Genomic DNA, 24238 nt, shown 5'->3' with positions numbered 1-24238 from the left:
GGTGTCTAAGAACGCTTCTCTGAATGTCAAGAGACAGGTTCGTAACCTCACTGAGAACTGGTAAACTTGAGGCAGGAGCCTCTTTCAGGTGAATTGCTAACTAAGCTCTAAGCACTTGCAACATGAACGCAGTCCTTTCTAAGGGAGACCGCAGTTGCTCTTTGTACCTGGGACTGCTGAAGTGTTTCATGTGGAGGACTGTAGGCTCTGGGTTAGAGGAGCCTGAAGCTTGAGCAGTCTGGGTTTCAGCTCTTGTCCCAGAGAGTATTTGTTCATCTGAGTATAATAAAAAGTATCACTGGAAAAAGGACTACTCAGGCAAATTATCTCTTCCAACAGCAGTTCGTTCCATGGGGTGAGGGACTTGTGGTGTCCAAGCTTTTCTGGCAAAGAAGGGAATCCATTCTGCATCATTTGTACCCTTTGAAAAAGGGGGGACAAAACTGCATCCTATCCTCGTCCTGAGTTGCCCTTCTCTTCTCTGCTCTCATCAGGAATTATTTGTGGCACACTTCATGCTAACTTGTAAAACTAAAAATAAATAGATGTTGTGAAGGTGAAATTACACTTTCAGCTATTTTACAGTTTGTTAGCAAAATTGTTAAAACCCCTCTGTTCTGCTATTCTCTGCTGCTCCTTTCTCCATTTGACTAACAGATTGCCCTTTTTGCCAAAACACCCTGCAGCCGGTTGTCACACCAGTGTATATTTACCAGCTATCTTAGCGTGCCCTTGGAAGGATGAGCAGTGGGTATAGCAGTATCTTGGCATGAATATTAGATGTTTAGATTTTCGCATGTGCTCTTTTAGGGAATGCATAAAGGGTCCTACCCACACCTTGAAATAGTTAAGAAGTGGCATGAGGCCATGTAAAAAATCTAATTGAAGAAGGGGAAGAATTTGGAGACCAGCAGCATCATAGTGTGACAAGTCTGCTGTGTAACAGTGGAAAACGGTCAGAAGTAAAATGAGGCAAGAGGAAGAACCATCCATTTGGAAGAACCAAAGAATAAACTGAAAGCAAAATATCCAGACTCAACTTGACAGTTATAGTAAGGCAGCAGCACAAAGCTAACCCTCCTCGAGTTCTTGAAGTTGACACTGCAACTACAAAAAACTGTAGGAAACGTGATGAAGCTGAGGACGCCGTGGCTGTGAGGAGCAGCTGCCACACAAAGAGGTCCCTGTGCTGTCCCTTCATCCTGCCATTGTCAAGGGGTGAGGAATCACAGGAGACAGGGACTGAAGCCTGCAGTGTTGCATGCTTGCAACAGTCACAGGGATTTTTAAATGCAAAGCAAACAAAAAACACACAGGCTATGTCAAATGTAAGTTTGAAATGGCTGAGCAGCAACCAAGAAAACCCCTAGATACATCTGCACCTTGTTGACAAGCTTTGTGTGGCACACAACTGCTTTGAATGCAGACAGTCTTTCTGTGTTCACTAACAACACTGTTTGATGTGGCCCCGATCTGAGAAAGCCATTAAGCCCATCTTTAAGTATGTGCATAACAATCTTAAACAAAGAGGCTTTCTTTCTGAATCTGGGTCACTCGTGGAGATACATCTAACAGGAATTATTAAACACATCGTTGAAACCCGTGCTCGCAAAAATAGAGTGCGTCGAGACACACGTACGCATTGAGCCCCTCGAGCGCGGTGGTGAGGCCACGCACCAACCTCTGCTCGCCAGGGGAGAAGGCAGCAATCCTGCCGTTGAATTATTGACCACGTTGTCAGCCTGAAGGAGAGGCAGAGCACTACCACATTGGGTAAAATAAGCGTAGCTGGAAACAGCCTTCTTGCGGGGCTGCATGCCCCATGCAGCATCACTTACCTTGCCAGGGAAGCAAACCCAGCTGTTCTCTGCTCGCCACACAAGCTATTCGTTTCAGTTAGGTATTTTCTCCTTGAATAAGCAGGACAAAAGGGATGAGATACGCTGAATCATTTAGGGAAAAAATGTCGCTGTCAAGTGCATTATCATCAGCTAAGCAAGGCCCTGGAGGCCAGAACCTCAGCCAGTAAATTATATATGCTGAATGCCTGTGCTTTTACAGTTCTGTTGAGGCAAAGCCTGCACAGTGTGTTGCAGGGCTGTTAAAGAAAACATGCAAGCAAAGTTATATCGTAGCTGGTATTTGCCCAGTGGTTCCGCCTCATCCTTGGGACTAACGGGTGTCCTGGACACACTGAGTCCCCAGCAGAGGTGGGGTGCCCAGAGCCTGGCTTCGGAGCTGCTGGCGGAGGTACCTGCGGGGTCACTCAGCTGCTGAAACGCTGAGCCATATAAAAGTGGGGTGTGGGAACTGCAAACCTCCTAGGAGAGCGCACACCCAGCCTGTGAGAGGGAACAGATGCATTCTCCAGAGGTGGGTGTCACTCTTGCTTGAGCTACTCACTTCTCTGATGTTTCCTCCGTTTAGCGTCTACTATTTTCTTCCAATTTTACTTTCAAAGCTACCCGTGCCCATTAGCAGATGGTTGCCTTTCTGGCTTATTTCTCCTTCCAGGAGGTGTTTAGAGTCAAGTTTTAAGTGAAAACACCCCGTGTTTGGCTTAACACCTGACACTGGCTGGGTTACTTCACGTTTGAGTGATACTTGAAAACTTGTGGAAGTCATTTTCTTATTGGAAATTGTCCCCTGCAATTTCGCTTGACCCACAGGATTATATCACAAGCCAGCTATTCTCGCTGAACTTCATCATTCTAACCCAAAACTTCAGATATTAAATTAACAGTTTCTTACCCAGGTAATTTTAGAGGATTGGAGTTACGAGATTCAGGTGTGCATCTCTGGAAAAATGCTCTAGCTTTCCTCTGCTCGCTAGGTGCAGCTGCTCTTCTAGGATCTTCTGTGCTGGCTGCACTGACCTGCTTGGCCTGCAAAGAGTCTCTTGCTTTTCCCAACGAAATGCTGCTTTTGTGACCATTTCTGTGGCAGTCAGTCTAAGACAGTAACTCCTGTTCACTGTGCATCAACATGTTCTCTGAAAGGAGCCTTTAGCTCCTAGCCATCTCTCCTGAGGAAGCATGTGGAAAAGGACCTGCCAGCACAGGAGAGGGAGCAGGGCCTTGACCTTGCATATCCTTCCTTGGGACCAGGAAGCTGCTTGGCATGGATGCACGGGGAAGCACAAAGCCCTGTCACTTCTGAGCATCATCTTTTTAGACCGCAGGTAGCAGCACAGTGGGAAAAACCACACCTGAGCATTGCCGCATCCTCTTTTTGTTTATGGGCAAACCCAGCTAGTACAGCTCCACCAGCCTCACATCCCTCACATCCTGCACCCAAGACAGGCAAAATGCTTCCTGCACTCTGTCCTCGAGGACAAGCCAGAGGGTGGCCTATTCCTCTAGCACCTAGGGCTTATGGTACCATGCCTATACTCTAACAGAGGGAGCCCAGAGCAGAGCTGAGTGTGTACGCACAAGAGTTTGACAAGTATGAGCTTCCGACCTCTAGGTAACAACCGGCATTGTGGCCTTTGCAGCAGCAGACCTTCCAGTCTGCTCCAGGGCTGGGATAATGAGCTGCCCCTTCGCTCTGAGCACTGGCATGATGGAGTCCCCTTCTAAAAACTGTATTGATTTCATTGGGAGCTTTGACAGAGTATGGGTGTTGAAGGGCTGCCAGATTTGGCTGTTAATCTTCAGGATTGCTTCTTTCTGCTTGGCTGAGCATATGCCTAATGTTTGCTGTCGCCTATGTGAAGGATTTAGGAACTGTCAATATCTCTGTTGATTCATGTAGCACTGAACACAGTGGGAGCAAGGTACGCAGTTGGATCACTCCTGCCGGGCTCCAGCATTTAAGCTGGGGTAATTTAAGAAGTCACCACCTTCTGTCCCACCACTAGAGCCTCTTGCCTTAGGAAAATAAAAGCTGCAAAATCTCTGGGGCACCCCCTCCCCTGCTGCCAGCACTGCAGCTCCATACTCAGACAAAGCTGAGACCCAGGGAGGTTCCAGCGGATGCACGCTCACCATTTTGTCTCCTGCCTTTGCCGGGTGGGGTGGTTCCTCTGGACCAGGAGGGCTCTGGCAGGCGCTCTGCAGCGCGGCGGCTGCTTGAGGCCCTCCCGGGTGGCAGCAGCACCGTGGGGCCCAAACCATGTGGATACCGAAGGGCTGCCGCTGCCGTCGGTCCCACCGGTGCACTCACCGCTCCTGGAAGCCAACCCCTGTGTATTAAGGAGACAGGGCAGCCTGCACGGGAGGGTTCTTTGGAAACCATTTTGTGTGTCTGTCCTTGTAAATGTACCATGGGCGCTCCGTTCTGGTGAGGATGGGTCATTTCTGCAAATGGTCTAATGCTCACATTGTCATGGCCTCTGCTGGGTGCCTGTAAGGACTGCCAAGTGCTCTGGCTGAACTATAATGTTCATCAAGTATATAAGGCAAAGAGAGTATTTGAGGGGGTGATTCCTTTTTATTTATTTATTTTTTTAAGGCATGCCTGGCATTTTTGTCACAACTGTAGCTGACAAAGCATTTTCTGGTCACGTTGCCTCAAGACAGCACGGAAGATTAATGTTTGGAATATGCTAAGCTCTTGAAAAAATGTAAAGATAATATCAGAAAAGTAATTCAACATGTCCCCGAAGCTCTTAACCATAAGCGATGACATTCTAATCTTCGGTGAAACACAGGACAGCGCTGGCAGCCTTTTGGGGTGGTGGGAGCGTGGCACAGTGCAGAGGGCGCAGAACCAAGGCAGCACTCGCAGCAGGATTGCTGCGCTCGCACGCCGCTCTCCACAAAGCAGAACATCCATCGGTGCACCCAAGAAAGCACTTTCAGTTGATGCATTGGATACCAGCGAGCTGTGGGAGGTGTTCCTAGCTCAGAAGCTTCACCCTGACCCTGGGGCATGTGCATCCTGTTCCCACATCTGTGGGTACGGGCACGTGGGCCATCTTCTTGTACTCGTGCGCTGCCTGGCTTGCAGGCTCTTTGGGACCTGGAAGCACGCCCCGCAGACGGAAGCAGAGAGGTGCTGTATTTGCATAAGTGCTTATTGTGCCGGGCTCACGCTTAGGTGCCCGACTCTCTTTGGCATGCAGACACACAGGGAAAGAACCTGTTCGTGCGTGGTTCACCTGGCAAGGGGGGGGTGCGGCAGGGCTCCAGCACAGCCCTTCCCACTGCTCTCTCATGGGCCCTGCTCTGCTGCAGTGCTGCTGCAGGGCCCTGAAGGAACACCACGCCGACAGCACCAAGGTCAATAACGCATTTTTCTCCGAGAAAAACTGCTTTTCTCTCTTTCACACTGGAGTGTGCTATGGAGGCGAAACCTAAGTTGCAACAAACATCTTGAAAGGCAAGAGGCCCCTACAAACAAAGCTGCTGATTTCTGTTGTGACAGAGCAGTTTCTGCTGTCCTTGCTGAAACTGGTGAGAGTCTGGCTGGAGGAAAGGCTGTAGGAGGACTGGCCTCAGGGCCTGTGCTTTTCAGAGCTGAGGAAGGAGGGCTAAGCAAGGCCAGCAGAATGGACTGGAAGGTCTTTGCCCAGAGGAGCGGTGTCCTTTGTATCTGCGGCCCTTCTAGGAACTGCTGCCTCTAGCACAGGGCTGGTGGGAAGGGGGGCACGGGTGTTGCTTAGCTTCTGAAGAGCCAAGCTTTACACTGACAAATACATTACAGTGAACAAGAAGCGACTTTCATTCACTTTTACTCCAGGAGCAAAGCTGGAGAAGGGCCAGAAGGGCCACGGAGCTGTGGCACAAATACCGGCAGAGAGGTGGCAGACAAAGCACTGCTGCTGCTGGTGGTGTTCCGTTATGCTGTGCCACAGCAAGGCCTTTAGCTGTCATCCAGGCATGCATAAATAAAGCAGTTTATTTATAAATCTCCACTTAGCATAGTCTGTCTGATTTTCTTGAAATGCTGATTTTTGAAACAAATGCACACCTGTGCAAAAAAAAAAAAAAAGAAAAAAAAGTAAACTAGAAAGCCCCCACCCAAGCAAAAAAAGCTAAAACTTCTAAGCTGGACAAGATGATCATGAGCAATGGAAAATGTCCTAAAATTCCAACTAAAAAGAAATCTGCTCTTGTGGATTCTGAGCCTTTACTTCATATTAAAAACTCATGTTTTAGGAAGTCTCTGGCCATAATACTTGCAGGTCTTGCTTGCTTGTTTCTTCAGAGAAAGCTGAAATGTTTGTATGTAAGTTGACTCCATCTGCTGGGCTTTATACATGGCATTAAGTTTCATGATGTTCAGTTTTGCCCACTTGCAGTTTCATCTCAAGTTGAGCTTGCCAGCCAGCGAGGGAGGAGTGTACGTGAGCAGTGAGGTTAGGACCATAAAACTGACTAACTTAAGGAAAGAAAGTAACCTGGCAATATTTCAAATATACCCACTGGATCAGGAGTACTGTATACCATCAATCGCAAAAGAATACTTCATTTTCAAAGCTATCCCTGTGGTTTCATAAGCTTTTTGCCTCGACCAGAAATACAAGAAGCAATAAAAGAAGACATGCTTCTAAATGCTATAATAGATCCGGAGGGAGCCCAGATGGGGCAGATGATTACAGCACTGAACTCCCCCCTATGGAAATGGACAATTTTGAATATTTTCCTTCAAAATTCAACAATGAGGTTACAGCTCCTGAGACTGCATAGTGCTGACCAGTACTACTTTTCTGGCCTGGCTTTAGGAATTTCAATAAAAATACCAAATTGGTAGTAGTACCTTTCTTACAGAGACTCTCTGGGCTTTGGGTCCCAAATTATTTGCAACCTAAGTGTGTCAGGACAACTTTGTGGTTAAGCCCATCTTCCCAAGGATCTCCTGAGAAAGAATTATCCTGTGAGGAAAAGAGTTAAGTCTGTTAAAGCCTTGTAGTGTTTCAGCCATCAAACAGGAAATTCTTTATAAAAAGAGAGCAGCCTGATTTACAGTCTTCAAGTGGGTGGTTTTAAATTATTCAAAATGTTGCATTACAAATCCAGCTGAGTCAATTCTAATTTCAACAAAAAATTCAAAGGACCATAAATTATCTGACTGGCATTATATGATTACCTCAAAAATCTTAATGATTAAAAAACATGTTTCCCTGTAAAATTGTCAGATAAATTAGAAAAACCTAAATCATTTCCATAACACGTTTCAGTTGTTGCAGCAGACATTCAGAACTGAAAAAAAAACTCATAGACAGGTTCTTTATCTTTAGAATTTTGCAGCACCCAAAATATAAAATGCCTCTAGTTCTTTTCATGTATCACTTCTAAATCTGTAATCACTACGCTCTGTTTGTGTGCTTAAGCGCTGCTTGTCAACAGCCTTTTTCTCTGCCTGGCTGCTAAAAAATGTTTGTTTGCAGTTGCCCTTGTGCTCCGAACTGCGCCGTTCTCTATGCATAGCTTCCTATGCAGGGAGGCAGAGCATTAATACCCTGTTCAGGTAATACAGAGAACACAGTGACACATCGGCATAATTAAATAATGTCATCAGTCTCTGAAGTGTACTCCCTACGGTGATGCACCGCATGAGAAACCTCCTAATACGACACCTACGGGTTTCTTCCACAAAACTGACTCTACTGTAATGTATTCCATTAGGAGAGCTGAAGTTTAATGGGGAAATCATTATTTTATTATATTGGTATTTCATGGGTAACGTGGTATGAAGTTTCTGCCCACTGGATCCTGTTACACTCAATCCCAGCTCAATTACGGAGCTGCCTCCTCTCCGAGACGGCCTTGCCACGGAGGTGCAGACCACGGTGGTCCAGCCTCGTCAGCGTCAGGAGTTCTGCTGGTGTCGACGAGCACAGGTTTTGTAGCTCAGAAGCTCTTCCCAGCCCTTTTCTGGAGCCTCTACAATTTTTCACAGCTGTTTTGGAGTGTGGGCACCCAAAGCAGGGATCCAGTAGCAGTGTCTCCGGAATTAAATTGAACCTGCCTCTGACGGTCCATCCCATCGCTGTAGCCCCGAGCGTTTCTCCTACTGCAGCCAGCAGAAATATCACAGAATAATAGAATCATTAAGGTTGGAAAAGACCTTCAAGATCATCTGGTCCAACCATCACCCTGCTAAGTGCCCATCCCAAGGAAGGAGGCAGGGAGAGGGCCTCTGCAAGGCTGCAGCTACTGTGACACCGGGCAGAGGACAGCACATACCACACCGGTTGTGGCAGCAGGGCAAGGCTTCGGCTCTGCTATCTGGTGCCCTTGTCAGATACTCCAGATAAACTTATTCACAGCAGATCTGAACACATTTGTGGTGCTGTTGTCTCAAAAAAATGAGGGGAAAAGACAACCTGAAAGCCAGGACAAAGGACAGTTGTCCCAGGGTGCCATCCACTGCTGAGCTTAGCAGCTTCTCCCGTGCTCTTGTTCCTTGCCAAGTTGTTTTGCTGCCTTCTGACCTCCTGGCCTCCTGCCCTTCCTGTTCCTGCTATGTTACACACGAGCTTTCGGTTCCCTACCTTTTGTTTTATCACCTCTTGCAGTCAGGCATGCTTTATTTTACCATTCCTCGCTCCAGCTCCTTGCCTCTCCTTTACTATTTATTTGTCCACCCGGCGCTGTCTCATGGCTGTGGTATTTGGGCACCAGGCACCTCGAGCGAAGTGCCTGCTTCATTGGCTCGCACTGCTCTCAGTTATGCTGGTTGCCTGGTAACAGCTCTTATAACTCAAGTTGCAAAATTTTCGCTGAAAAAAAGATCCCCGTGCTTCCCAACAGCCTCAGCTGGAGCAAGGCTGCGAGCAGGGCTGGAATTTTCCAGGCTCTGGGGCTCTCCCTGATCTCTTGCTGTCTGTGTGGAAAGCTGCAACAAAACCAAGGCAGCCTCCTTAAGGCCTGCAGGGGGGATGCAGCAAACCACACGGCATCCCCACTGCCTTCACGCTGCCTCCTTGCTGCATTCACATGAACGCAAATTATTACCTGAGCCCGCAGCCGGCTGGCTGATGGCTGGCGGGTGTTCCTGGCTCGCCGTGTGGCAGCGGAGGGCTTGTCTCTCTTGGCCCCTGCCAGGGGTTTCCACCCTGCAGGATTCAGTTTTGATGCTAAAAGATGTTCCTTATTACTGGCCTGGGAGCTGGGAGTCTGCGTGATTTTAGCTGTGCCGAGGAGGGGAGGCAGAGGGTGCTCGTGGGTGCGCGCCCTACTCGCTACCTGGGGTGAAACCCCTCCTGTTGCGTGCATTGGTGCAGGCGGCACCGCCTGGGACCCGGCCTCCCATGTGCATGGCCCCCCCTGCTCTCTGCCTTCGTGGATTGGGAAATCAGACCCGGGGCAGGGGGATGAGAACATCATTCGGCTGCCAGAAGCAGCAGCTTTGACTCAGAAGGCCGGGTGCCAAGGCTCGTTGAGCAGCAGGGCGGCAGCTCCTGGGTGCACCCTTGTCCGTCGGCTCCCACCAGCCCCTGCCCAGCAGCGGTGCTGGGATGCCTTCCCTCGCAGCCACAGCAAAACCCATACAAGCTTCTCCCCAGATCACTCCCTGATTCTGCGATACCTTATAAAACCCCAGTCCTCCTGCAAAGTGCTGAGCAGGGAGATGTTCAGCCCCTTGCCAAAAGCACCCAGAACCCCGCAGTTCATGTGAGCATCCAACTCACTGCAGGACCAGAATGCTAACTGCTGCAGGAAACTGGGTGGAAACAGATGAGAAACGAATTGTTAACCTTATAATGAAGAATCCATACTATAGAAATCACAGTGAAAGAGAGAAAGATTTCATGGGCTAGCTGCAGTAAAAATAACATTTCGTGCTTCGTTGCATTAATTGAAAAGCATCTAAAAACACCAATAACATAATTTCATAGCATTAATAATGATTATGCAGTGTTCAAAGTTATTTAGTGATGAATCCAAATACAAACAAAATTAGTATGACCAGATCATAATTTATTTTTAAAAATTTGAATGAGCTGTTGAAACAGCAAGCAAAAGAAATCAGCATGTGTTTGTTTGTTTGTTTGCTTTTTTCCTTATGGAATTAGTGGGTGTATTTTATTCCCAAAGCCTAGCAGAGGACAAAAAGAACATTTTTCTATCCGTTTAATACAATTTCTGGAGGGGTGAGAAGCTCTTCTTAATGCCAACATGAACACTTCCCCTCTCTGTCTATAAACACGTGCACAGACAGCAGCAAAGGAGGGTGTGTGTAGGCTCTAGCTGCTGAGCTTCTTGGGGTAATGGTGTTCTTAGTACAGGGAGGAACCACTGAGATCTTCAAGCCTCAAGAAAAACCAAATGTAGCCGCTTTGGAGAAGTGGCAGGTATGCACTGGTGCTTCCCAAACCTTGGTCAGTGTGGCTGGGCTTGGGGTTTCTGCAAACCATGCTCTTCCTGTGTGAGATGAAAGAAAAAAAAATGCGGGAGCGTGATGCGAATGGATAAAAGGAAAGAATATTTGCTTAAATTGCCACGTTCCTAAATTATTTCTTATATAAAACTAATAAAACTTAATCACATGTAAGATTTTATTTTCGATCCTTATTGATCTCTGCAATGTCTGTAAACATGTTGGGGCAAAATAATTACAGCTGAAAAATACTATTTATTATTAAACAGTGTGTCTTATTTTAAATATCAATATTATGGCCTCTGGCATTAGTTTTACATCGACTAGAACTGTAAGTGCTGTTTTTTCTTTTTTTTTTTTTTTAATATATGGATCCAGTACTTGGTAAATACTTAACTTTCACTAAACAAATACAATCTTGGTTTATTTTCTGAAAATCCCTTCAGCTGTGCATTTAGCTAACAAGAACAGTGTTTGCACTTCATCCCCAAATTTCAGATTCCCCTTTCTCATCCTGATGAAATGATAGCAAAGGGAAAAATTGTTAGCCTCAAATGTAAGATTTAATAAAACAGATGATAGATTTGTTTTGGGGAGCATTGCTGTTCTGTTTTCTTTTTTCTCTTCCCAGCTGTTTGGTTTTGGTCCCTCGCCTCCTCTGTTGTGTGCCAGCGCCTGAGCTGGCTGCCTTACACCCTGCAGAAGCTGACTTGGGGCAGGTTTGTCCTCGGGAGCCGCGTGGTGAGTCAGCGGTGTGGGAACCTCTTCAAAGAAAGTTTTGGAAGAGCCTGTGACAAAGGCGGTTCCCGTTTCAAGCCAGTGACTTCAGTAGGAAATGATTTTCTTTGCTAGTGAAGGAGAGGTCGGTTTGTTACTGGAACCACGGGGAAAGCTGCCAGTATTTTCTTACAGCTGTGGGACTGTGTTGCTGGTGTCTTAGGTACGTGTGAGTCCTAGGGGTGCCGCAGCTCGGGACAGCCCTGCGTGTGCAGCTATGGGCAGACAGATGTCAGGCTGCGGACTGGTGCCCAGCAGGTCAGAAGAAGGAACTGTTTATTAGGTCCCAGTGAGCCCCAGGTACCTACCAGGCATGGCTGGGGTTTCTCCCCTCTTGTCCATCCATGTGCTTATGTGCTTTGCTGACGCCAGCCATCCTTACTGATCAGGAGGAACATGGTGCCGCTGCACAGCCGTCCGATACGGGAAGGGTTAATTGCTTCTGTCCAGCTCACAGCCTTCAAGAGAGTCATTTTCCCTGCATGGTCAGGAGTCCGTGTTGCAGGTTTAGATCCAGTCCTGGGCATTGCCTGCCCGGTAAGCCTGGTGGAAGCACTGGTGACGGGGCACGGCGTGGTGCTCCCATGCCCCTCACCTCTCCCATACAGCAGGCGGCCATCTGGGGACGTGGCGGGCTTGGGTGGCACCTTCCTGCGGGGAGGCTTGGGAGAGGGCGACGTGGCGTGAGGGTGGGTGTAAGTGCAGAGAGGGTGAGGGCACATGGGCAGAGGAGGGGGCTGACATTGCCTGTCGGCGCTGCATCCAGACAGTGCTGGGCTCCCGGCGGGCGGTCGGGGCAGGGAGAGCTGCGGCAGCGAGGGGAAGGCACAGGAGGCTCGGGCAGGGCGCAAGGCGCTCCGCGAGGAGCTGGGGAATCTTCTTCTCTTTGCCACGCAGCTGAGCTGAGGTGGCCTGAGTTTGTTGCTCTAGCTGGCGGAAAGTTGAGAAATCCCTTAGGAGGAAGGGTGTGACAAAATGAGCGAGGCTCCTGCACGGAGGCTGGCGAGGTGTGACCAGCAGGCATGTATTAATGAGAGGGAAGCTGAGTTCTCGGCCGCTCCACCTGAGAATTCCCACCGAAGGCAGCATGAGAAGGCGTAAATGACAGGAATATCTGAAAGCCGCTTGCAGTTTAATTATTGTCAAAAAGCTTCGAGAAGATTTTGGGTGGCTGAGGAGTTATGCAGTCTGCGTGTATATCGCCAGAGTAAAATCCTATTAGAAATAGATGAAACTACAGGAAGGTGATAGCTGCGCTATGGCATAAAGCCCTATTCAGAGACTGATGTAATGTATTTTTCCACTGCAGGGCAGGAACGAAACTTTGAGCTATTGTTTAAAGAAAGAAAGAAACTCTGGCCCTCAAGGCTGCGGTAGGAAAGATAGTTTTAAAAAGATCATTAAAGCAAAATCCCTCTTGAAGACTTTGATGTCTATTGATGCAAGCTGCTATTTGTACTCCTACTGAAGACAGATCTGAAAGACTCTGCAATTACTAATAAATCGCCTGCAATATTGAGCAATTACCAACAATGCAATCATAAAACAGTGCAATAACTAAATAATTATACACTTGTTAGGAGAATACATTATTGGGCACCTTGGAAAGAAAGGGAAAGGAGGTGAGAATACAAAAGACAGGATATTGGATACCACACAAATAGCAACAAAATACACTCCGCTGCCAGAATGCTGAATAGCTGCACATGCTTAGGGCCAACTCCCAGCCCTAGAAAAAATCAGGGGAAGTTTTAACTATTTATAGGAAATTTTTTAACAGAATAGTTAGTCACATTCAAAATGCTGAGCGTGATGGCTGGGAAAGGTCTCTTCTGAGAGGGAAGAGGAAGAAGGAGGAGGGAAGAAAAACGGGATGGGAAGCTGAGGTTTCACCAGGAGAACCTGCTTGTGGTGTGCGAGAGTAAGGACATTGCTCTTGTTTAGATTTCACCCTCAGTGAATTTGGGATCGTTCCAGAAACATCTGGAGAAAACATCTGCATGAATGAAGTGCCTCTTGGAAAGAAAGGTGTGTGTCAGCTACCATGAGTCAGGCTGATAAGCCGCTGGCTCGGCTCACTGGTGTTCAGCCGTTGCCGTAGGTGTGAACGCTGGAACACAGTGGAAAGGAATGAGGATTTTGAAATACTGTTGGGAAATGCTGTGAAGTGTTGTAGAAACAGAAAGAACACTGTGTGCTGTATACACTAAAGAAGAATATCTGTTGTTGAGGAGGTCAAGAAATTGTAGCCGGAGGCTTTTGGATATGTGCAAGGATTAGGGACCATCTGGAAAACGGATCATGTGAGGAGCTTCCCACTAAGGAAAGGCGGGGTGTTCAGCGTGCCTGACCCAGATAGCTTCGCAGGCACCCTGTACATAAGCAGGGCACAATTCACGGAGCAGTCTAGAAACTCTGATATTCCTGCAAAGCACAATGCAATTACTAGAACATTAAATAATCATATTCAATGGTGGTGGCAAAGTGTGAGGGGAAGACAAAAAGGAGCAGCCCGGCACTACTAGGTGAGGCGAGCCTCCAGTAAGCACGGGTTTATGCTCCTGCCCTCCCAGACAAAGGAGAGGAGGAGGGCTCTGCTCCAGTCCTCCCGCTGGCGTCCCTTTTAAGCAAATCCTTTGTGGTCAAGGGAGGGGAACAGCCACTTACACACCACGTTCCTTCAGCTGCTGAAGGTCGTGCAGCTGGCAGCAGGCACAGCATCTCTTTCCACCGAATCCTCTCCCTCCCTGCCGTGTTGCTAGAGAGATTGATTTGTGATCTCAGCCCCTCCTTGAGTTCTCCCCAGGCTGCCCAAGCCTGGGAGCCCACATCTTTTCCATGTTTAGAGCAAATCCTTCAGCTTCGGGGAATGAATGGGTAAAAAATTTTCTGTAGCTCATATTACTGGATAGTATAAAATAGCCTGGGAGGAAGAAAGACAGAAGTCAGAAGAAAGTAAACAGAAAACAGAACTGGTGAGAACCTATTTCAAAAACTGCACCTTCAGCTGTGATGTAAATAGTCCTTTCCTGACCTTCATGCTAAAATAGGCATTTTAAAATTGCGTATATTAATTAATGTTATATATACTGGCCAGGTTACAGCAAATATAGATTTGCTGTTAGCAACCACAAGCGATGGCTGCAAACAGAACAACTAATGAAACCCACGTATGAATAAAACGAAATGAAAGAAGTCAGTGCTAGGAGCTAGAAGTAAACAAAATCTGGAAATGACATACTGTTAAATAGAAACCAGTGGTGGCCCTTGAAGACTCGAGTTTTTCTCTCTCAGATAATCAAAGGCCATATTGTGCCTTTAGGCGCAGCTCTGAGCAAGGAGAGATGAATAAATTGCCTTGCCACAGGAGTAGCCGTAGGGCAGGAGGAGCAGAGAGCCGGCTCAACGTCCCAGCTCCCAAATCAGAGAGACGATGTGGCGCGGCGCGCTGCAGCAGCTGCGGGCGCCTGCGGGAGCTAGCAGCCATCTCCTGGGGAAGGGTGAGAGTCTCCGGCCTCACGGCCCAGAAGGCGAACCACCGCTGCAGAGCTCTCATGCAGCATCAGAGCATCGCGTGGACACGGGCTCTGAAATACTTAACACGTTGTGCTCTGTAACAGAACTAATGTCACACAGCCTAGGGTCTTAGCCTGAATCTCCCTGCACTAAGAGGGCAGGACCTGTGTTTTCCTCTCTAGTTCAAGAGTTAGATTACTCCAGTACAACTGCTAATGATTTTTGTCCAAAAATCCCAGTTAGAAAAAGTTAAGCTTGCCTGATTTTCAGGGCAGTCTGTGTGCTTCTGCCTAACCTCAGTTTATTATACTCCCTGTTTGTGCATTGAGCTACCTGGAGATGAGCAAGATCATCATGGAGGGGTGGCTCATCCCAAATCTCAGGTGGTGGTACAGAGCTGACGTTACCACAGAGTTAATAAAGAAACCTCCAGGTTGTAGCTTAGCCTTCCTTGGGAGCATCAGAGAGCCCCCAGGGCTGGGCAAGCTTTCTGTCAGCTCGCGGACTGGTAACTCTCTGGTATCTCTCTTCCACAAGGTGCCATGTCTTTCCATGCTGTAGTGGAGCAGAAGGGCAGCCTGTTCCTTGCAGAGGTTTTGGGGAAACATCCTGCCGTCCTGGCCCCAGGGATGATCCTGGCCAAGGTGCACCACAGATGGAACAAGAACGAAACCCTGGCAGAGTGATAAGCATGGCCTTGGTCATGGTCATGGACCACAAAACCACACTTTGCACAAAATGAAACTGAGCTTGGAGAGAAGCAGACATTGGCAGCCAAAGCCAGAATTACACCATGAGTAAGATTTTTTGAGATATGTGAACAGAAATATAAAAGAAATCTGGGGTTGAATCCACCTATGCTTTAAAGTCAGCTTCAAAAGGCTTTTCTCTCTCTCTAAGTCCCAGAGATTGTATCACAGAGATGTTTACCAAACCTTGTGGCTGAGGACCATTTTAGAGAAATCTCTAAACATGTAACTCATGTACATAAATCTCCCCTGGATCTCTACTTAGATTTCCCTTCCCCTCTGGATTTCTCTGAACATACCTTTGGTGTTTTTTGAGGGACTAATTTCTGCACCTGCCAAACTTTTAAGAATGTTGAGATCCCTTTAGACCTGTTTAACTGGAGCCATCTCCTGCCCACACTGTAAATAGAGCTTGTTATCAACAGCTCTTACCCTTAATTAACCGTACATAACTCATTATCCGATTGTAAGCAAAACATTCCTTTCCACCCCGCAGGGTGGGGTTTGGCTCTCAGTGCTCAGCTCTCGTGCACTCAGCTGCTTCTCATACAGGCACGTGTATATTGACAGGCATACGTGATGCCAGTATAACCTGGCAGGAGGCATAGATATGGTAGTAATTTAATATTTATAGCAATAAATGACTGCATAAGAAGGCTCTCAGGAGGAGCATAGCCCGGCGGGCTGCCCCAGCTGAGGAGGGAGCACTGCAAGCCCACCCTTAGCTTTGCAGGCACAGCAGCGGGGAGCGGGGCCCTTCCCCATCCAAAGGGGGACGGGGAGGTGTGATCCCACCTAGATTAACTGGAGACAGACTTCTCCCACCTGGTTCCACGCTTTTATTTTGCTGTTGCAGGGGACGTAGTACTGGTGTACAAGCACACTCTTCTTTTAGGTCCTTGCAAAATGTAGATATTAAAAAAAGTTCTTTGTTGAGCTAAATCAATATAGCTACACAAGCGGCAAGAAGATATAGGGTAAACTAAGGGTGGCAGCACAAATGGAAACTCAGAATCGTCTTGCTTTGCAAGTCTATATCACAGTTCCTTTATTTATTATTTCAACTTTAAATTAGGTTCAATTTAAACTTTTGCAAGAATGTGATTTCATATAGCTTGTAAATAGATTTTTTAAAATTGTATTTTTTAAAATTGTACTGCAGTTGCCAAGAACACTTGTTAGTTTGCTTTCCCTTTATTCACCAACATTGTACCATTGAGACTTGGCAGCGAAAGTGGTTTTATTGATTTTCATTATCCAGGCTAGGAGAAATGCAAAATATAAACAGCAGGAATTATGACCTTTTTTGCTTTTAGTAATTGAAGGGTTTACTGGTAACAACATTCAGTAAGTAGCAAACAAATATATTCTACTGCGTTAACAGAAAAAGTTTGAAAAATCACAAATCAGATCTCCAGAGGTTATGCGACCGATTTAAACGATAACACTTCTTTATTTTTTTCTCCTCATCTGGTTCAGCTTTATCCCCAAATCCATTCCAGTTGGCAGTCCAGGAACAAAAGATGATGCCTGTACTAACACCCTTTTTAGCACGTTTGGAATGTAACTGAGCTCCAGTTTAACCTATCCCATTTACGTGGTTTATTAACAATAGAAAAGAGGCCGAACCAATATCACTCTCAGAGCATCTTCCTTGGCAGCCATGGCTACTGATGCCAAACAGTTAAATGCCTGACGGGTGATAGTGCAGGAAAGAGGCGCTGCTCAGAGCCAAAAAATTAAAGGTCAAAACTCGTGTTGTCTTGTTAGCAGCCAAACTCGGAAAATTTCCATTGTGTTTCCAGGCGAGTTGCTTCACCAGTCCATGTCTGCTGGCACAGCGCTTGTGAATCTTCACTGACATTTGCTGGCTGTTTTGGGATATTTAGGTAAAGTCTCGAAGATACCAAAACAAAGTACCAATTATCCTTACTGCAATTTCCAGCTGGAACAGAAAACCTGCAAGGGCCGCTCAGCTTAGAAAGACGTGAATTCGGAAGCCTTGAATTCGAGTGTTCTGCCTGGTGCTGTGCCAGCGTGGTACCGGTGTGGGAAGGGGCAGGAGGGGGCAGAGCTGCTGGCGGGAGGCGTGAAGGGAGAGCACTCGGTCGGCACCTTGCGCCGTGGTGTAGTTCTCCACGGGGGCTCAGGAGGTGGGGGCTGAGTGGATGGTCCTGACAGCCCGCAGCCACGTGGAGGGAGCCAGAGGGACCTCAGAGGAATTGGCTGCAGTACAGAGCAATGCGAATAGTGCGGTAGGTTGGCCAAGGCAGTCGTTTGGGTGAATGTGCTAAACACAAGGGCTTATTACGGTTGGTGGATGTGGAGGTTTTGTCCATTCCCCTTCCTGTTCCCAGCCATGTGGCCCTGTCCTCGCCCTCAGACCTGCTCTGGGATGTAGCAGCCTATTCCCTGAGTGGCCTTGGCTTGCCCACAAAGCAGAAAAGAATCTTTTCCTTTTTTCTGTGTTAGCTTTCTACCAGACTGATGAACTGAAGTGGCTCATGGAGATATCCAAGAGGCATCAGGTGGGAAAGGGCAGTAGGAGGGGACTACAACAGTAGTATCGTTCAGTGGTAATAAGCTGTTAAATCACATCACCCCCTCTCTGGAAACTGATACATGGGTGTTATGAGTGTATCTCATGGATATATGTATGCATTTATGCATGAAACTCTTGTAGCTAGGCTGCCTGCCAAGCCCTGTAAGCCAGCATAAACCAAAAGGAAAAGTCAGCCGTCTCGCTGTGCCGTGCCCTCCCTTGGGCCAGCGCACGCATTAAGCCCAATTACAGAATTGCGTGCTGGTTTCTACTGATTTTCTGCTTTCTGCAGAACTGATTTGGCTGAAAGCTAATCTGGCAAAAAATTAATTTTCACAGGAATCAGTTTTCCACAGCATCTCGTTGCACAGACCTGCAACTGTGCGTGCTGGCACGTGAAAGGGAGTGGACAGGAAAAAGCAGCTGGGGCAGGCAGGGAGCAGAAGTCCCTCACAGGGCGCAGCTTTACGCCTGCTTACAGCATTAGCTGGGTGAGGAGCTCCTCAGAGCGGAATATGGTTTGGATTTCTGTAAAGAGCTAAGCAGGCAGCTCCTCCTTGATGTTCAACAGTACAGTAAAAACAATACCCCGTTATTAGTTTTAAAAGTAGGTGCATTCCACCTTAAGTAAGTTTAACTGGGCATAAGGAGGACGTGGACGATCCATTTCTTAGAAAGTACATGTGCCTGACGAGAAGAGGTGTATGTGGCTCTGAAGCTGCTTTGTCGTTCGGAAGCCTTAAGCTCTCAAATGTTCTTGGGGTGTTTTTTTCCAGGGAATATTTTGTTGTTGTTGTCATAATGCCTGACGATCCCATGCATGAACAAATAATGTAGAAAACTGATAAGACACAATTATGTTCAGCTCTCTTCAACCTCTTGCAACTCAGATTGTAGTTTCTCAAGACGTGAGTTGTGGGAATTCCAGTTGAATGTTCTTGATCCTCCCATACTTTGCTTCACAGCTGTGCCAACGTGACAGCTTTTCTTGCCATGCTGTTAGCTGCATTGGGGGAACTTACTTTTGGAAAAAAGTGTTGCAACTTCCTTGCCCATCCCCAGAAGAAGGAAAAAGCCTGTGACAGCTCTCTGATAAAGCAAAGGTTTTATTTTCTGACAGTTGTGCAGGCTTAACGCCCAGAGACATTACAGGTAAACCCTTGCTATGTAGGTGGTAATTGTTACCTGCTGGCTTCAAAGACTTTCAGATTGTTTCGGAGTAAACAAACATGTTAAGCACCCACAACACAATCATGTCTTATTTGCAATACCGTGCATAACTTTCAAACAAACACTATCAGACAGTAAATACACTGGTGGGTGATTCCTCTGCAACCTCTCCTCCCTCCCTGCTGACGCGTGATAATTAAATACAATCTCAGTTTCTGTAAGATGCTTAGTATGCACATGTAAAGAAGACCTTTTCTCCTCTTCTGAGATACCTTACAGGTCCTTACGCTGTCACCGTGGACACTGAAACCCGCTGCTTAGGCTTTGGCTATGGAGTTGGGCCTGCAATTGTTTTATTTTTCCAGATGTCCCAGCCGGTCTCAAACGAGGCACTATCCCTATCAACAAGCCCTATCCACCTCTAGCTGCAGTGCTTATCACCCACACCTTTCTGAGCTTGAGGACAAGAAGCCATATCATGTTTTTCCCTGAATGTGTCACACCTTGGTAGTAAACAGAGCAGGGGGTGGGAGGGAGAGTGAAGCCTTTACTGTCCCAGTCAATCATTAGCCTCAAAGCCAAGCCCTGTAAGCGCTGGGACTCAGGCTTTCTGCCGGCATGTCGCAGCTGAGACGAGGAGCTCCTGGAGCTCCTGCTGCCTCCTGCTCAGCTCCAGGCTGCTGCCTGGGACCTCTCCTCCTTGTCACTTGCTCCAGAGCAAAGAAATGTGCCAGCAGCCATTGCCTCCCTGCCCCGGATGCCCCTCCGGCTTCATCGCTCCAAACCCAGCTGGCAGAACCGCCCTGAGCTGCACCATGCCTTCCCCTTGCCCCCTGCCCTTTCTTCTTTTTACTGGGGATCATTTCCATTATTTCCCCAGCCTGGCTTGTTTCTGGCCTGTTGCATTGCTTCACTGACTTTTTTTTTTTTTTTCCTGAAGAAACAGAGCATTCCTCTTCTTCTGCATTGCTTCTTTGCATTAAAAAATTAGTAATTTCTGCTTCATATCGGATGCACGTTTGTGAACTTGCATGTGCAAGCACATGTACAAAGCCCGGGAAAGCCGTTCTATTTGGTTTAATAGATTATTTCCCCGCGATTTACTCAGAAATGCTGCGGGCTGATGGCAGATATGTCCGGGTTTGAAAAGGGAAGGGGGGATTGTTCATCACTGCAGCAGTCCCAGCCTCAGCCTGTGCCTGCTCCTAAGGAACCAGCGTAAACCTTCCGCTTGCTGGAGTTTACGCGGCTCTATCCCCATCCTGTCCCAAAACTTCGCTCTTAAACGTAACCTCCAGCCTGTTTCCACTGCAGCGTGTCTGTGGTGCTGGCACCTGGTTGTGTCGCCCAGCACAGGACGCAGGCTGCCTTCTGGAGCGCACGTCTGAGCGGTGGGGCATTTATTCTTGCTGCAGCAACCGTCCCCTCGTGCTGTGCGCTGTCACGGTGTGTTAGTGCCGGCTTTTCTTTGGTTTGCGGCGACCGCCAGCTGTGCGCATCTCTGCGCGCAGATGGATCGGCTGCGCCCGCAGTGGCGCTGGGCCGACCCGTGTGTGTGGAGGTGACCTGGGGGTGGCACGGCGCGGCGCCGCGTGGCAGGGCCGGAGGGGACCCGCGAGGGCCGTGGCACCGCAGCCCCCGAGCACGGCGGGCAGGACGGGACCCCGAGGGTCACCGAGCCCGGCTCCGGTCCCCTCACAACCGCCCAGCCCCAGCCGCCGTGCCTCAGAGCGTTGCCCGGGCGCTCCGTGAGCCCTGCCAGGCTCGGTGCCGTGCCCACCGCCCCCAGCAGCCCGCGGCCCGGCCCGGCGCGGCCTCGCCGTGCCCGTGCCGCCGCGCGGAGCGGAGCGGGGCGGGGCGGGGCGGGGCGGGGCGGGCGGCGCGTCCTGTCCCGCCGCGGCGGAAGGAGCCCAGCGGCCGCGGCCTCGCTCCCGGCGCTGCCCGCGCGCGGCCCCGGGGCTCGGCGCGCACCTGCCGGCACGCCCCCGCCGCGGGGACGCGCACCGGGACGGGCACGGGCACGGGCACGGGCACCTGCGGCGGGCCGGGCCGGGCCGCGGTGCGGAGCCGTTCGTGCGGTGCCGTGCCGGGCATGGCGGCGCGCTGAGATGAAAGTGACCGTGTGCTTCGGGCGGACCGGGATCGTGGTGCCCTGCAAGGACGGGCAGCTCCGCGTGCGCGACCTCACGCAGCAGGCCCTGCAGCGCTACCGCCGGGCGCAGGAGAAGGTGAGGCGGGGGCAGCGGGGGGCAGCGGCTGGGGACGGCCCGGCACGGCACGGCCCGGCCCGGCTGGGGGCCTGGCAGAGGCCTGGCGAGGCTGCGCACCCTCCTCCGAAGGCGTCCGAGTACAATAAAAGTGCTGCCCGCAGCGTGCGGGCTCTGCCTGGCGCCCCGGGCGGGCTCCTGCCCCCGCTGACCGAGGGTTCGGTCGCCCTAGAGCAAAGCTGGAAGTCAAACTCTTGTTCTGCCCCGCAGGTCTGGGAGAAGCTCGCTAGCGGTGTGCTAAATCCGTCACCAGCACCTGAGGCGGCTCCGGGGTCGTGGTCGCCCCGGTAGGGTTCCTCAGCGAGTGTCCTGCCCTAACCGGCCTTGGCGCACGTAGGGCCTGACGGATACGTTTGTTGTGAAAAACTTCCCTATCGAATATTGCACGTGTGTGATAACGGCAAAGCATCTGCAGGTTTCTTAGTGCTGTTATGGCCAACAGTCAACGCGACCTTTTGTGCCGAAGCATGGTTCAGAGCCCCGAAACTGCCAAATCATCTCCGTTCAAGGATGGGGCTCACCACAACCAAGTGCTTTGGTTGAGGAGAACTCAGGCACTTAAAACATGGTTTCAGCCCGTACTTGTGATGACCCTGGGGTTAGTCTCATGATGGCAGCCAGAAGGTGGCCTGAAAGGCTTTTGTCTAAATACGTCATACGCCTTTCCTTCCCGCCTCTCTTTTTCTTCAGACTCCTTCAGAGAGGACTGATGGGCTCTCTGCATTTTGGGTCAGGCCCTGCCTGTTCTAGAAGACTCAGGGAGCAGCTTATAGGGGAAGAGTCCCAACAGCTTCAGAGAGGTTCAGATAAACACCGAAGCTATGAGAAACTAATTGTCCTGTAATGCGTCTTAGGGTTTTGTATCCAGTTTGCTGTTCAGGTGATAGTTCTAGATAATGATTTTTATGCTAAGCATTCATCTCCTATGCTTCGTTCAGGTGGTGTGATGTCTGAAACATCCTGCCTTCTCTGCGGCAAAGTGAGAGAGAGGGCAGGGTTCACGTTTCTGACCTTGTATTTCTTGTCTTTCCAAATGAAACTTCCAGGCTTTATCCTGATGGAAGTCCTCAGTTCCCTACCCTGCATCACAGGTGGACTCAGTACCGGGTGCAGGCCAGTTTGTTCAGAAATGGCTGGTCACACTGCGTAATGGTGGTTCGCAGCTTACACGAGGGCTGGTAAAGAGGCAAGGGGGGCAGAATCAACCTGAGGACCTGAAAAATGCAGAACAGGTTTACATTCAAGTCACTTAAAGTTTGATGACTTGTGGACCCTACCTCCTTCTTGTTCACTGGAAATTTACAGTTTTCTTTCAGGGCTTTGATTAATTGCTTTTCAGTCTACGTGGTCTGCAGTGGAATTAGCCAAAAAGATAAGTAGACGAATTTCATCTTGTCAGATGTATTTGGAGTTGGTGCTCTTTCCAGAGGAGAAAATTTGGGGTTGGATAAATAGGTCATACAGAAGTCACAAACAATTCATTTTATTACTTTGTGAAGTGTTTCTGTCCAATCTGACATGGAGGGATTGGGTGTCTTGCCATTTTTTTTTCTAGCTTGTTCTAAAACTAACTTTTTTTTTTTTTTTTTAACAAAAACATAGACTGCCATAGGGAATGGGATTATTTCAAGATAATCAACAACTAAAATCTGTTGTGTGGTGTGGGTGCATAAACAGGTTTATGTGAAAGATAACTGAGTATTTGTTTTTCTTTTCAAAATATTTAGAATGTTTGGAATACTTCCTGTGGCAGAATACTGCTGTTGCTGTTGGCACATTAAGTGTGCTTTATGTAATTTTTTTTAAAGCGTTAACAACTTCTGAAAAACAAAGTGGAAAATGTTATTGTTAAAGTGCCTAAGTATTTGGGGAAGGCAGGAAAATTGACGCAAGGAACATCTTTGATAGTTGCAGAATGGAAAATGAAAAGGTAGCTAGGATACAAGCTCTGGGAATTTTTTCTTAGTTACAACACTGTCAAATATCCCAAAAACGTCTGTGAGAAGCTTTGTATTTCAAGGGTTCTTCTGGAAGCAGAGTTTTGCCATTACACAGCAGTCATTTGACGGATTTCTAGTGTCTGGTAAGGGGGAAGATGTGAGATTAGAATATTAATTCATGTGTATTGTAAGATATTTGGGTTTCTATTGCTTATAATACTAGCAAAATTTTTAGTGGCTTACAGTACTTAGCAACTCTTTAAACCTACATTTGTAATGAGGGGAAAGTTGATGCAACAAATGGCCAAGTCTTGCATTTCCATGAGACTTTTGGTAAATAGCTGAGAACTCTGCAGGCAGTCGCTTATTGTAGCCTGCTGTGTTTTCTCTGCAAATTTGTTTTGGTTTCTTGGCTGGGCTGCGTTGGTGAGGATTGCTCATGAAAGCTCAAGTGCTGTCATTCAAACAACAAAATACAGGGCTGTGGCTTCAGCTGAAGAATCAGACTGGGATTATTATTTTTGGGGTATTTCTGAGATTAGCAGTGAATTGTCAGGAGCACTGTTGTAGTGCTGAGCGGGCAGACCTGATTTTCTGGAAGGTTCATTGACTCATTAAGGTTGGAAAAGACCTTCAAGATCATCTGGTCCAACCATCACAGGTTCAAACACCTGCCTGGACTTGGGACCCACTGTCCGTGTGACAGTGTCAGCTAAGAGAATCCTGTGTTCTGTGAATTGTCTTGGATGGTTAAGCAAATGTTTTGTTAATTGTCTTCTTTGTGAGAGTTGTTAATAAATTTTCAGATAAGTGACTGGCATCTCAGAAAGTTACTTGTGTTTCAGTGAGGTTTGATGGAATTTTGTGAGTCAGGATCTGCTTTTGCTGTTTGGTAACGTGTGTGTTAAGGCTTCCTGCTGGCAGGTAGATTCAGTAGAATTGATTCCTTGTTGTCAGCCCAGTCCTTTACTGTTTCTTGTAACTTGGTATTTTGGTGCCTTAGGG

The 24238-nt window shown here is 48.3% G+C and overlaps 1 protein-coding gene across 5 annotated transcripts in view; it reads left to right on the top strand.

Annotated features, from left to right (window-relative positions):
- The first annotated feature begins 20922 nt into the window (after positions 1–20922).
- Positions 20923–24238, top strand: part of PARD3B (par-3 family cell polarity regulator beta) — a 399412-nt gene continuing 396096 nt past the window's right edge. For 2 of the 5 annotated variants that reach the window (XM_066999115.1, XM_066999116.1), the window contains exon 1: positions 20923–21254. In XM_066999115.1, the coding sequence (XP_066855216.1) occupies positions 21135–21254 (120 nt within the window). In that variant the 5' untranslated portion in view covers positions 20923–21134. The remainder of the gene's footprint in view (positions 21255–24238) is intronic. The other 3 variants (XM_066999112.1, XM_066999111.1, XM_066999113.1) reach the window with 2 other exon arrangements.

The sequence above is a fragment of the Anser cygnoides genome, chromosome 6 (assembly GCF_040182565.1).
Source record: "Anser cygnoides isolate HZ-2024a breed goose chromosome 6, Taihu_goose_T2T_genome, whole genome shotgun sequence".
Taxonomy (NCBI): Eukaryota; Metazoa; Chordata; class Aves; order Anseriformes; family Anatidae; genus Anser; species Anser cygnoides.
Note: the sequence above shows the minus strand (reverse complement) of the source record. Positions and strands in the feature narration are given on the sequence as shown.